Source organism: Eptatretus burgeri, chromosome 15 (genome assembly GCF_056783735.1).
Source record: "Eptatretus burgeri isolate ZD-2024b chromosome 15, Ebu_testis_v1, whole genome shotgun sequence".
In the NCBI taxonomy this organism is placed as follows: Eukaryota; Metazoa; Chordata; class Myxini; order Myxiniformes; family Myxinidae; genus Eptatretus; species Eptatretus burgeri.
The window spans coordinates 38,329,724-38,342,603 of record NC_140975.1 but is presented as its reverse complement, the minus strand read 5'-3'; the positions used below and the strand labels follow the sequence as shown (position 1 = coordinate 38,342,603).

The window sequence follows — 12,880 nt, the reverse complement described above, 5'->3', positions numbered from 1 at the left end:
TGTGCTTACAGGTGATTCATGGTATATCCCTTAACGTGTGCTTACAGGTGATTCATGGTATATCCCTTGACGCGTGCTTACAGGTGATTCATGGTATATCCCTTAACGTGTGCTTACAGGTGATTCATGGTATATCCCTTAACGTGTGCTTACAGGTGATTCATGGTATATCCCTTGACGTGTGCTTACAGGCGATTCATGGTATATCCCTTAACGTGTGCTTACAGGTGATTCATGGTATATCCCTTGACGCGTGCTTACAGGTGATTCATGGTATATCCCTTAACGTGTGCTTACAGGTGATTCATGGTATATCCCTTGACGTGTGCTTACAGGTGATTCATGGTATATCCCTTAACGTGTGCTTACAGGTGATTCATGGTATCTCCCTTAACGCGTGCTTACAGGTGATTCATGGTATATCCCTTAACGTGTGCTTACAGGTGATTCATGGTATATCCCTTGACGTGTGCTTACAGGTGATTCATGGTATATCCCTTAACGTGTGCTTACAGGTGATTCATGGTATCTTCCTTAACGCGTGCTTACAGGTGATTCATGGTATATCCCTTAACGTGTGCTTACAGGTGATTCATGGTATATCCCTTGACGTGTACTTACAGGTGATTCATGGTATATCCCTTAACGTGTACTTACAGGTGATTCATGGTATATCCCTTCACGTGTACTTACAGGTGATTCATGGTATATCCATTAACGTGTGCTTACAGGCGATTCATGGTATATCCCTTCACGTGTACTTACAGGTGATTCATGGTATATCCATTAACATGTGCTTACAGGTGATTCATGGTATATCCCTTAACGTGTGCTTACAGGTGATTCATGGTATATCCCTTCACGTGTACTTACAGGTGATTCATGGTATATCCATTAACGTGTGCTTACAGGTGATTCATGGTATATCCCTTAACGTGTGCTTACAGGTGATTCATGGTATATCCCTTGACGTGTGCTTACAGGTGATTCATGGTATATGAACAACTTTACAGAGTAAAGAAAATATTAATGAGACTTAACAAATATAAAATTGTGGTTGTGGAGCGGGTCCTGAATGTGTGAACTAAAGGACCGCACGTCAGTATCTTCTGTACAACGCAGGCGACTTTGTCTTTACTTAAGTAGCGCTGTTTTGTGTTGCCACGTCATCCAATGGCTCATGGAGTCATGAGGCTCGGAAAGAACCCAAGTTAAAATCCCATATCTCTACACAATCACCTTACTACCACTTGAATACCCCTAATTATTCCTACCTCCTATGTGGTCTGCCAGGGGATGGTTTGTCCCAAGTTTTTCACGAACCAGCTGCAAGGACTGATGGCTAGTAAGATAGCCTGCAGGTACACACACTAACTTCTGAGCCGTCTAGCCTTTCACAGGCAAGGTGTTTAATCAATGTGTGTGCCGTCCCTCGGATGGACGTTAAACTGGGCGACCTGTCTCCCGACATTAGTTTGGTGAACGTCAAAGATCCCACTGTGTCCTTCGCAAAGAATAGGTGAGCTATCACCGGCACCCTGAACAAATTCCAGCTCAAACCTCCTCTTCGTAGGATGCTATGGTTATCTTCAAAGTGCACCAACTAATGCGAAACACCAGGGTGACAGTTTATAGTTCGGTCGAGATTCAAACCAATCTCTAAAGGTCAAAGGCAAGGACGCAGACCTCTGCAGTATCCTAGCTGCCCTTTTTATGTTCAAATCATTCTCCCTTATCTTGGTTCAATTCCATAGCCCTTCCCTGAGACATAAATAAGAAATAGACAACCTTGAAATATTTTTTTGTATTGCCTTTTCTAATTGAACTTTTGCCCCCTTTGGCTTGGTGAGCATGCGAACCTTATTGTGGACTTCAGCCCACCCTTGTTTGCTTAAGCAGTAAAACCAACACCAGCAGTTACCAGTTAACATGTCTCTCGTACACACAGCGTTCGCAAAGGATAGCCCAAATTATTTTTTCCCCGTATGGAAGAGTGATGTGATGGGTAAAAGGAAAACAAATTGACAGTGGGGCCAAAAGTTGGACAAGGAAGGGAATTTTTTTTTCTCCCAAGTTTTTATCCTCTTGCAGAAGTTCAGTGATTCAAACTCCTGGATCTCACTATCAGCCATGACCTTTCTTGGGCAAACCACATTTCAAAGTTGACCTCCAAAGCCAACCGCCGACTGTGCATCCTCCGTCACGCAAATTCCTTCTTTGGCACACCTGAGCTCCTATCCACCAACAAGGCCTTCATCCACACCTTGATGGAGTACTGCTCTCCCCTCTGGGCGGACTCCCCTGCCCCACATCTTGCTCAGTTTGATGCCGTAGAAACCAAGGCCTTTTAAGATTGTTGGAGTCTTCCACGATGAAGCCGAGTCTGTGGACCTATCACTTCGCCATCGCAGACAGGTCGGTGGTCTCTCTGTCTTCCACTGCCTCCTTCCTGGTCTTGCATATTCCAGTTTTTCCTTTGAGAGTTTCCATCTTGTCCACCCCATGTGTCCTTCTCTGCCCCCATTCCTTCCCACATTCCCAATGTTTGTCCAAGTTGTCCTCTTTTTTTTTTAAATTTAATTTTATAATGTTTTTTTTGTCCTTCAATTCTGTTGTTTGTATTTCCCACCTGTCTTTCTGCTGTTCCTTTTCTTCTGCTGTGTCCTGATCTGTTCAGTGTACTCGTGCTAGCTCTTCCAGGAATCATGACTGTATATATATATATATATATATATATATATATATATATATATATATATATATATATATATATATATATATATATATATATATATATATATATATACAAAAATTAACAAACAGAACACGAGCAAGGGAATTTTCAACTGAAATAGGTCCAAAGAAGTATGTTCTCATCGTAACGAAAATGGGAATTTCCATATTTTATTGTGATGTTTTGCTTTGATTTCGTGGAATGGTGCGACAAAATTGAGTACACGCATGATTGTTGTTGCTTCATTTCTTGGATTGTTAGTATGTGCAATAGTGGTTCATTAAACAGTAGAGACCACTGAACAAAGTTGATGATAAGCAGTAAAATCGGCATGAAATGGGCGTCTCACCATTGGTCAGAAGCAGTCGTCATTTTTTGACAATAGCACAGCTGAGTGGCAGGTCTTCTTCCAGGCAAGGGGAATCATGCGCGAGTACATTTTGGCCATGGGGGACAAGCAGCTGTGTGGATAGCCGTTGAGGGGTTGCCTGGTTCGTTAGGCATAAAAGACGACCGAGAGCCATGCGACAAGACTATGACGTTGGAGAAACAGACGAGACGGGTCACTAATGTGTCCTGTTCGGGGTGATTTTGTCTTTGGAAAGAGGATGTTGAGAGCAGATCAAGGAGAGAGACGTTGGTGATGTTGCTCTGATCACTTTGCTTTCCCCTTTTGAAATGAGGACTTTCTCGGAGCCTCGATGTCAGTGGGGACTGACTTCATTGCCCGTGGGGAGCATCCTTGATCGGAGAACGCTGTTCCAGCAAAGCTTACATTCCTGTCATACTTCAGTTGCACTTGTGACTTACCACAGTGAGGTGGGAGTGATTCTTCGTGTCAAGGACGACAGCATAATTACCTCGGCCACTGAAGGTGGACGGAGGTTGTGTTTTCCCACCCTGCTTGTCTCTGTCTGTGAGCAGGATATCTCAAAAAGCTATGGACTAATTCGGACAAAACTTGGTGGACAGATTTCGGGGGACGTGACAAGGACGAATTGATTCTATTTTGGTGAAGATATGGATCTAGATAGGAGAATTTCTAAAGCATTCTTCAGAATTGAGCGTTGGGGCCAAAAACGATATATAGTATGATATTTCAAAAAGTTGTGGATAGCTTATGACAAAACTTGATGGGTGAGTTAGTTATGTGACAACAAGAAGCTGATTGGATTTTGGTTCAGGTCTGGATGCGGATCCGACCGATCGGTGGGATACAAAACGTCAACTGTTCACCCTGGCAGAGAGAGGTATGCGCTCTACCGAGTGCTGTTCTAATTACAAGCTCGTACATCTTGCACAAGAATGCCAAAAAAAGAAAAGTAGTTTCTTTGCATCGCTGCACTCCACAGAACTTGCATCGAGTTCACCTGTTACCTTGTTCACAATATTGCATTTGTTATTTATTGCAACTGCCTCTACTGCTCACTTCACCATCAAGTCTGTCATCATGTGCTTGCAATATCTCAATATTGGTGAGAACCATGACTGCTCCTCCCTCCTTTCATATGCAGCTCAAGGCTGCGGGTAGCATCATTGGCTGAGAGTGCGGCTGTGCCGCTGATGTAATGCCCCTATTACCAGTACATTGGGACTCATTTCGTTGACCTCAGAAGGATGACAGGCTGAATCAACCCCACCTGGTGTTGATGCAACAGCCAACAGGGGCTCAAGCTAGCCACCCTAACTGCGAAGCCAACACCAAGCTGTCTGTGACTGCTGTCCTGGCCTCATAATTTGGACATTGTGTTTACAAATTTTTGTGAACTGTGCTTCTGTGCGTTTGCTTCGTTAAGAATAGGCTTAAAGTAATCTTGTTAATTTGGTTGTGTGTAAATTGTAAAGACAGATTTTTCTATCACCAACATTGTGGCATGAGTCCAGCAGTGTGTTCAGTTTCCAATTTTATTGTCGAATACTAGCCAAGTGGCTTAAGCACTCGAACAAGCACTCCATTCAAAACCCTTGATGAGGGACTGCAGGCTTCGCAAGTGCTAGCTAGCTGCTTGGTAACTGAACACATCCATTTTCTTAGTACATACTGTACCTGTGTTTGATTTAAATGGTCTCTTCACTCCAACCGCTTGGAATCTAGGCCCAAGCTGGCTCTGTGATTTGGGGTGTGGTTGCCACCGCTTTGGGTATGACCATCTGAGGGTAGAGTGTAGCTGTTCTTGATGTCCCTCCCCTCACTCACACCTTTCTGGCACCCCCTTCCCCCAAGCACATAAGAATACAATAAAGTGAGACAGAAAAGACAATTCTGCCTGTCCAGCTTGAGCTGTACCTGCATCCAAACATTAAGTTGTACATTTATATCTATATCCCCACACTATGCCTGGTGTTGGCTTAATGGTCAGGGTGGCGGGCTTTGGATCCGCGGGTCCTGCTTTCAAATCCCACTCAGCTGTTGAATTAATACCGGGTGGGGTTAACTCGGCTTGTCATCCTTCCGAGGTCGGCAAAATGAGTGCCAGCTTGCTGGTATACTGTGTCAGAGTGGTGACCTGTCCAGGATTGTGTCCAATAGCCAAGGAGACTGCTTTAGCAGCACTAACACTCTGCGCAGAGTATGGTCCCAATCTCCTTCCCAGTAAAAGAGGGAAGGGGGCCTGGGGGTGGATCAGAATGGGAAAAAGTGCAAATAAACAAGCCAAAATTGGCCAAACCCACTGGTCTGATAAAATGACAGCAATTGTAACTGAACCTGCTTAGTTCTCACCTCATTCAACAGGCTATGGCAACTTTTAATTGGACTGGAGAAATTCAGACTGCATCCAAAATATCTTCCATTCTGTTTTAGACAATGTCAGATCTTAACATCATTTCAACTTCATACAATGAGTTATTCATGACTTTGTCAAGAGTTCTGTAGAAGAATTCTCTGTCATCAGTACAATTAAAACATTTATTTATTAAACAGACAAACACTTCATTATTATGCGTGCATAGGAGATTCTGAACAGACAAACTCATTCCAGATCTCTCAAATACAAATGGAGAATCTTAGTCTTTATATAGTTTTCAGTAAGACTTTTTTTATCATCTCTGGCACTGGTGCCAGTTTGTCTGGTCTTGACATCTTCCAGGTGAAGCTTATCTTCAGTCTTCTTAGACAGCTCCTGCTTGAATGGTTGTAACACATATTTCAAATCCAGACATGTTAATCCTTTCCTAATACAGAAAATCCACAGAATCCTATAATGATGTCAAACGCCAACTCTAATGGTCACAAAAACAAGTTTTAATGAAGTCAGTCAGTCTGCTTCTCCCAAAACTGGGAAAATATATTATCTTGTGGAGTGTATGAGGTGCAGTGGAACACGAGAAGCAAGCTTGCCAGCATCAACTCCGCTTTATTGCGCGACCAGAAGTACACTCCTGCCACCCCTAGTGGGCGAGGCATGATATACGAAAACCCAATCACGTGACACAGCACACTCCTCCCCTCGTAAAATGACAAGTCAAATGATGAAAGGACAATCATAACATGACCACCTGAAACCCATCAACACTCATAATCCTCCAAGTACCGCGGCCGCACCCTGACCTGCCTCGGACGGGCAGCGCCGCCAGACAGTCCAGGCTCAGACGCCTCCCGGCTCGGTCGAGGTGACACCCTCGCCGGACTCGCGCCCTCTGCAACACCAACCGCCCCCGACTGCCTAGCCTGCCCGACGTCCCCGGGTAGGACAGCATCAGGCGAAGACCCCCTGGGCGTCGGCACATCCGGCCCTGGCGATACAACGTCAGGTGCCGGCGGCATTACAGGTGGGGGTCCCACATTGTTCGGCCCGGAGAGGTGTGTGGGGGGGGGGGTGACGCTGATCAGCGATCATGCATTTGGTCCACGTGCCGCTTCCACACATCCCCACCATCAGTCCGCACCATGCAATTCGCCGGCCCCAGCACCACAGAGACCACCGCTGGCACCCATTTGGAACCGTGGAAATAATCGCGCACCATTACCCGCTGTCCCACATCGAAGCCGCGCAGCCGCGTTGGACGCGACACCGCCCCACTCACCGACCCTCCAGGTCGCAGCAAATCCAGTCTGGACCGCAATGCCCGTCCATAGAGACGAATGGCAGGCGAATCACCCGTGACAGGATGAACTGCGTTCCTGTAATGGACCAAAAAGACATCGACCACCGTCTGCACAGATGCAACACCCCCCCTGCGCAAAGCCCGTTTCAACATCTTAACAAACGACTCAGCCTGGCCATTCGTCTCAGGATGATACGGTGCGGACCTTAGATGTCGAATACCATTTTGGCGCATAAACTCATCAAATACACCCGCGATGAACTGCGGACCATTATCAGAGACCAGGATCTCCGGTAACCCTTTATTAGCAAAGATCGTCCGCAGTTTCTCTACTGTAATGTTTGCTGATGTATGCTGCATTACTACAACCTCCGGCCATTTAGAGAATGCATCGATCACAATCAAAAACATTTTGCCATTAACCGGCCCCGCAAAATCTACATGGACCCTCTGCCAGGCTCTGACTGGGGTAGGCCATAGTCCCGAAGCTCGACGCGGGTTATCAGCATCTGTTTGGCACGTGGCGCAACGCTTAACCAACTTGTCAATGTCTTTGTCAAACCCCGGTCACCACAACAGGCTACGAGCAAGACTCTTGGTCTTCACGATGCCAAGGTGACTGACATGCAGTTCTTCCAAACACCGCTGCCTGAACTTCGGTGGAATCACCGTCCTCATTCCCCACATTACGCACCGTTGGACCAACGACAGCTCCGATGCGCGTGACGTGAAAGGTTGAAATGCCGGTGTGGAAGGTAGATCGCTCCAATTCCCTGTAGAAATCGCCTGGACGACACGGGCAAACACCGGATCACGAGCCGATTCCACCGCGACCTGTCTGGCCGTGACCGGCCCGCTTTGGACCTGGCCCAGCGTGAACACATCGACCCGGTCGGCCAACTCAGACGCAGCTGGACCCTCCGCACACGGCAAGCGTGAGAGCCCGTCGCAGTTAGCATGCTTCTCAGTGCTTCGGAACTGAATATCATAATCGTAAGCACCCAGAAACAGTCACCACCGTTGTATTCGCGCGGCCGCTACCACCGGCACCCCGCGTTCGGGTCTCAGTATGAATTGAAGCGGTTTGTGATCCATCTGCAAAGTGAAATGCCGCCCCAGCAGGTATCGATGAAACCTCCGCACACCCCAGACGAGGCTGAGAGCCTCACGCTCGATCTGGGCATATCCCCGCTCTGCTGTGGACAGGGTCCGGGATGCAAAACAAACAGGCCGCTCGGAACCATCGTCCATCCTGTGGGAGAGCACTGCCCCGATGTCATATGCAGAGCTGTCGCATGCTAATAGGAGCGGACGCGCAGGCTTGTAGTGCACGAGGACCGTATCCTCTGTGAGCAGCCGCTTGACGCGGTCGAACGACGCCTGGTGTGCAGGCCCCCAAGCCCAGCGCTCATCCTTCCTGAGCAACCGTGTTAACGGCGCAAGTTGTGAGCTGAGCCCGCGCACGAACCTTTGGTAATACTGGGCCATACCAATGAATGAGCACAGCTGCGTCTTGTCGCGAGGCGGTGGCATGTGTTGAATCTCCTCCACCTTCTGAGGACCTTTCAACAGCCCCTCTGGCGTGATGATGTGCCCGAGGTATTCCAAGCGCTGCTTGAAGAACGCGCACTTGTCCCTGTTCAAGCGCAGGCCGCACGCTTCTAGCTTTGTCAGCACTTGGGCAATGTTCGCAAGATGCTCGTCCGCCGTTTTCCCCGCAATGAGCACATCGTCCAGGTAGGTCTGAGCAGGCAGGCCAATGCAAACCTGATCCATGGCTTTCTGCCACAAAGCTGGGGCCGAAGCAATCCCAAAACAGAGTCGGGTATATCGATAGAGTCCTTGACACGTGTTGATTGTCAAAAGCTCACTACTCCCTGGATCCATCGGCAGGTGAAAATATGCATCACGCAGGTCTAGCTTCGTGAAGTATTGACTCCCCGCCAATCGCGCATATATTTCATCGATTGACGGCAGTGGATATTGCTCCACGCTGAGCCCCGGGTTAACCGTGGATTTGAAGTCCCCGCACAATCGGACGTCTCCATTCCGTTTCAGCACCGTGACAACCGGGGTGGCCCAATCTGAGCACGACACCCGTTCGATCACTCCACAGGCCTCCAGCCTATCCAGTTCACCCTTGACCTTGTCCCGCAGGGCATACGGCACCGGGCGTGGTTTACAAAACCGAGGAACCACCCCCTCCTTCAGGAAGAGTTTTGCCTCCATGCCCTTGAGTTTCCCAAGGTCGTCGCCAACTAGAGTGTACGAGGTGCAGTGGAACACGAGAAGCAAGCTTGCCAGCATCAACTCCACTTTATTGCGCGACCAGAAGTACACTCCTGCCACCCCAAGCGGGCGAGGCATGATATACGAAAACCCAATCACGTGACACAGCACATCTTGAAGGGACTACAGCTTAGTGCAGGGGTTCTTAACCTTTTGATGATTCCAGACCCCCAATGGATTGCCCAACATGGTCCCATACCCCCTTCACTTGACTGTCAAAATCATCATCATCACCAGTCCTATTAGTTGACAGTATGAATTCCAAAGATGTCAATAGCTTGAATTTATTTTAGATATGGATAGCTAGGAATAGAACATGAAAGGTAATCATAAGCATTTATCATATATATTTACAAAAAAATAAATAAAAAATAACCGAGAAATTTCAAATATACAAACATTGAATAACAGTGAATATTGAATTACAGTGCAAGTAATATAATCTAACATTCTAACCAACTATAAATTAATAAATCAAATATATATACAAGTATTCAGAGATCGAGTCCCATACCCCTAGCATTTAGTTCCCATACCCCCAAGGGGTATGGACACCCCCCCCCCCCCCGGTTAAGAACCCCTGGCTTAGTGAATACATCTGGACATTTTCTTAAATCCACATTCCAACTTGTTTGTGTCATTTATAAAAAAAATTCCTTTAGATAGCTTAGGAATGAGAGGCAATTCTTCTTATATTCAACTTACTGGCAAAGTTAAACCTGTTTACACTTTTAATATAAGGTGATGTTTCCATACAAAGGAGAAATATAATTATGTTGATTCCAAATGGATACATACTTAAAAACATCATATCATATTTGAGTACATTTTATTTCAGGTTTAACATTCTCATTTTAATACAGTTTTAACTATCATCAATTTATTTGTTTCATCACCTTCAAACCCTTATGATAAAAAAAATGTATCCACAGTTCTTATGAACATCTCAACACTTTCTCTCTGCACCCTTTAACCCAAGGATCTTCATGGACGCCTGGACCAAACTCGCTTATCAGAACCACTGGAGGACTCGCGTTTTCACTATGGTTTCAACATAACTTTTCTAAAGACAATTCTTCATTACTGGAGACATGACTATGACTGGAAGAAGCAAGTGGAAGAGCTTAACAAATACCCTCACTTCAAAACGAGTATTGAAGGTGTGAGATCTACATTTCTGTGTGTTCTGTAAGTGAAATGACTGTGTTGAAACAAACTGGAGATTTATTCAAAAGTTAGGGGTGGGAGTGGTAGGGGAAGATTCATTTTAATTATTAAACAAAAAGGAAATAATAATTTTAAAATACCAATTGCAGGATTGTTATTGATATGTATATATATATATATATATATATATATATATATATATATTCACTTTGCATCCTTTTATAAAACTAAAATACACAATTTAGTGTCTGTCTATCTGTATGTCCTTGGCCGAAGCATTCAGTCGTTACTTATCCAATCTCAACCAAACTTGATAGTGGGACTGAGGGTCATAAAACAAAGCCTGTACCTGGTTATCCCCAACCCTCCCTCCTATCCCCCGGGGTGGGGGGGGGTAGTTCTGAATGTGTGGCCGACGCAGCAGACACATTCTCCACTCCAATGTAATGTTAAATGTACCATGTAAACCCACTCCCGGTGGTGGTGGGAGAGGGTTTTATGAGTAATGCTTCAGAGGCCTGAATTGCATCACGAGTAAGAGACATTTTCCTTATTTTCACAGAGCCTGTGATGCTTTAGACTCGACTGCAAAGAATCCAGATTAATTTTATTGACTTTTCTGCCTTGGGGAATATGCCACATTAGGATGTATACATCACAGGCTCTTGAGCATCATTTACATGTTCTTGTCAAATTTTTCAAAGGTTGCTTCTGATAACAAAAAGAGCAATCAGCGATTGCAGACCCTCGCCAGGACTTGTTTTTGTGCAGTTTTGAGTGGTGTATTTTGTGTGGCGTTTGTGTACTGGTGTGTAACGTAATTAATATGACACATAACTAGAACTGCCACTTTATAACTCCTGGCAGTGATGACCGGGTACCAAGACGTCCCTCTTTGATCGGACACCTGACCCATGATGTTTATTATTATTCCATTGCATTCAGAATAGGATTAAAATAAATGCAATTTAAATCAAATGGAAGACCAAATTGGTTGAATCATGCATTGGAGTCATTGGAAGGAACCTGAACAAGCAAAAAGCAAAGATGAAGTCATCAGGTGGAACCTAGATAGGATTCACATTTCAGCTGCTACTCCTCTACCCTCAAACCCATCCAGGCACAGCTAAGTGAGCCTTATTCAAAAAATAAAAATAAAAAAGAACTCAGATCAAAAAAAAAAGAATTCTGGCTGCCAGACCATTTGTGTGATCAAGTTGAAATTTAAAACATGGATTCCCCATCACTACTAGATCATAATTGTGAAGTTTCAAGTCAATTAAGCATTTCCAGAGAAAACATTATTTAATATTTTTTTTCAATCAAATGTGGCTGCCAAATCATGTGATCTATCAATTATTCCTGAACAAAGTTGTACACCCATGGCTTGGGGAACATTTGTGGGAAGTTTCCCCTCGATCTGTCCAGCCATTCTGGAGAAGAAGATTTTTTTTATAGTTTTTAGGTTAAATCCAATATGGCTGCCAAACCATGTGACCTATTTCTACCTTTTCAATTTTTTCCTTGGTGCGGTTTCAGAGATGGAGGTCCATAGTTTATTTTTCCCTGTTTTTCCGACAGGGTTGAAGGATATTCCAAGTGTTGAAACTCTCAATTCTATCAAGGTCTGCAGAGACGGAAGAGGCTGTTGCCTGCTACCTTGAGGAATAAGTGATGCTACGGGTGAACGATGAGGGTGAAGTGGTCACTGAAAAGTTAGCGGGTTTTTCAGAGAAGTAAAGTCATTGATGAAGATGAGGAACAGGACTGGGCTCAAGACACTGCTTTGGTGCACTGCATCCTCAACAGGGATAGGTTAGAGGAGCCCGTTGAGCCATGTACTGACTTAAAGTGGAGCAAGTTAGCAAGCCATGAGAGGAGGTGCTCTTGGATGCCAAAGGCTGAGAGTTGAGAAAGTAGGGTGGGTGTCGGATGGTGTCAAATGCTTTTGAGATATGTCTGGAGAGCCTGGTCTATTGCATGAAATTCAGGGCCTCCATTCACTGTTGGGAGAACAGCAACATAGGTCCAGGCAGGGTGGAGTAACCAGATCAGAAACTGAACTGATGGTCGAAGATCTGTCCATTGGAGAAAATAAAAGATTTGATGTAAACTCTGCTGGATTCCATGACTTTGCTGATAAATGGAAGTAAGCTTATGGGCATGTAGTTACAAATATGTTTTTGCGCCCATTTTGTGTAATGCAGTGATGTGCCTGACTTCCAAATTGATGGAAATGACCTTGGGCAAACGACAGGTTGAACAGACCAGAAAGAGGATATGCAAGAATGGCAGAGGTTTTCAGGACTTTGGCACTGATGCCATCTTGGCCATCGCAGAATTGGAGTTGAGGGTTGGTCGAAACTTCTCCACATGCTCATATGAGAAAAACATTGTTTATGAGCAGTAATCTGTAAATACAATCTGAATCAATCCATGGACATGTTTCTGGCTCAATGGCCTTCATCAGCATGGAGTGGAGAGAGAGAGAGAACAGAGAGAGAGAGAACAGAGAGAGAGAGAACAGAGAGAGAGAGAGAACAGAGAGAGAGAGAGAGAGAGAGAACAGAGAGAGAGAGAGAGAGAGAGAACAGAGAGAGAGAGAGAGAGAACAGAGAGAGAGAGAGAGAGAGAGACAGAGAG

General features: G+C 45.3%; 1 protein-coding gene across 2 annotated transcripts in view; it reads left to right on the top strand.

Moving 5' to 3' along the window:
- Positions 1-12,880, top strand: part of EPHX1 (epoxide hydrolase 1) — a 38,715-nt gene that overhangs the window by 410 nt on the left and 25,425 nt on the right. For both annotated transcript variants that reach the window (XM_085857773.1, XM_085857772.1), the window contains exon 2: positions 10,050-10,230. In XM_085857773.1, the coding sequence (XP_085713899.1) occupies positions 10,050-10,230 (181 nt within the window). The remainder of the gene's footprint in view (positions 1-10,049; positions 10,231-12,880) is intronic.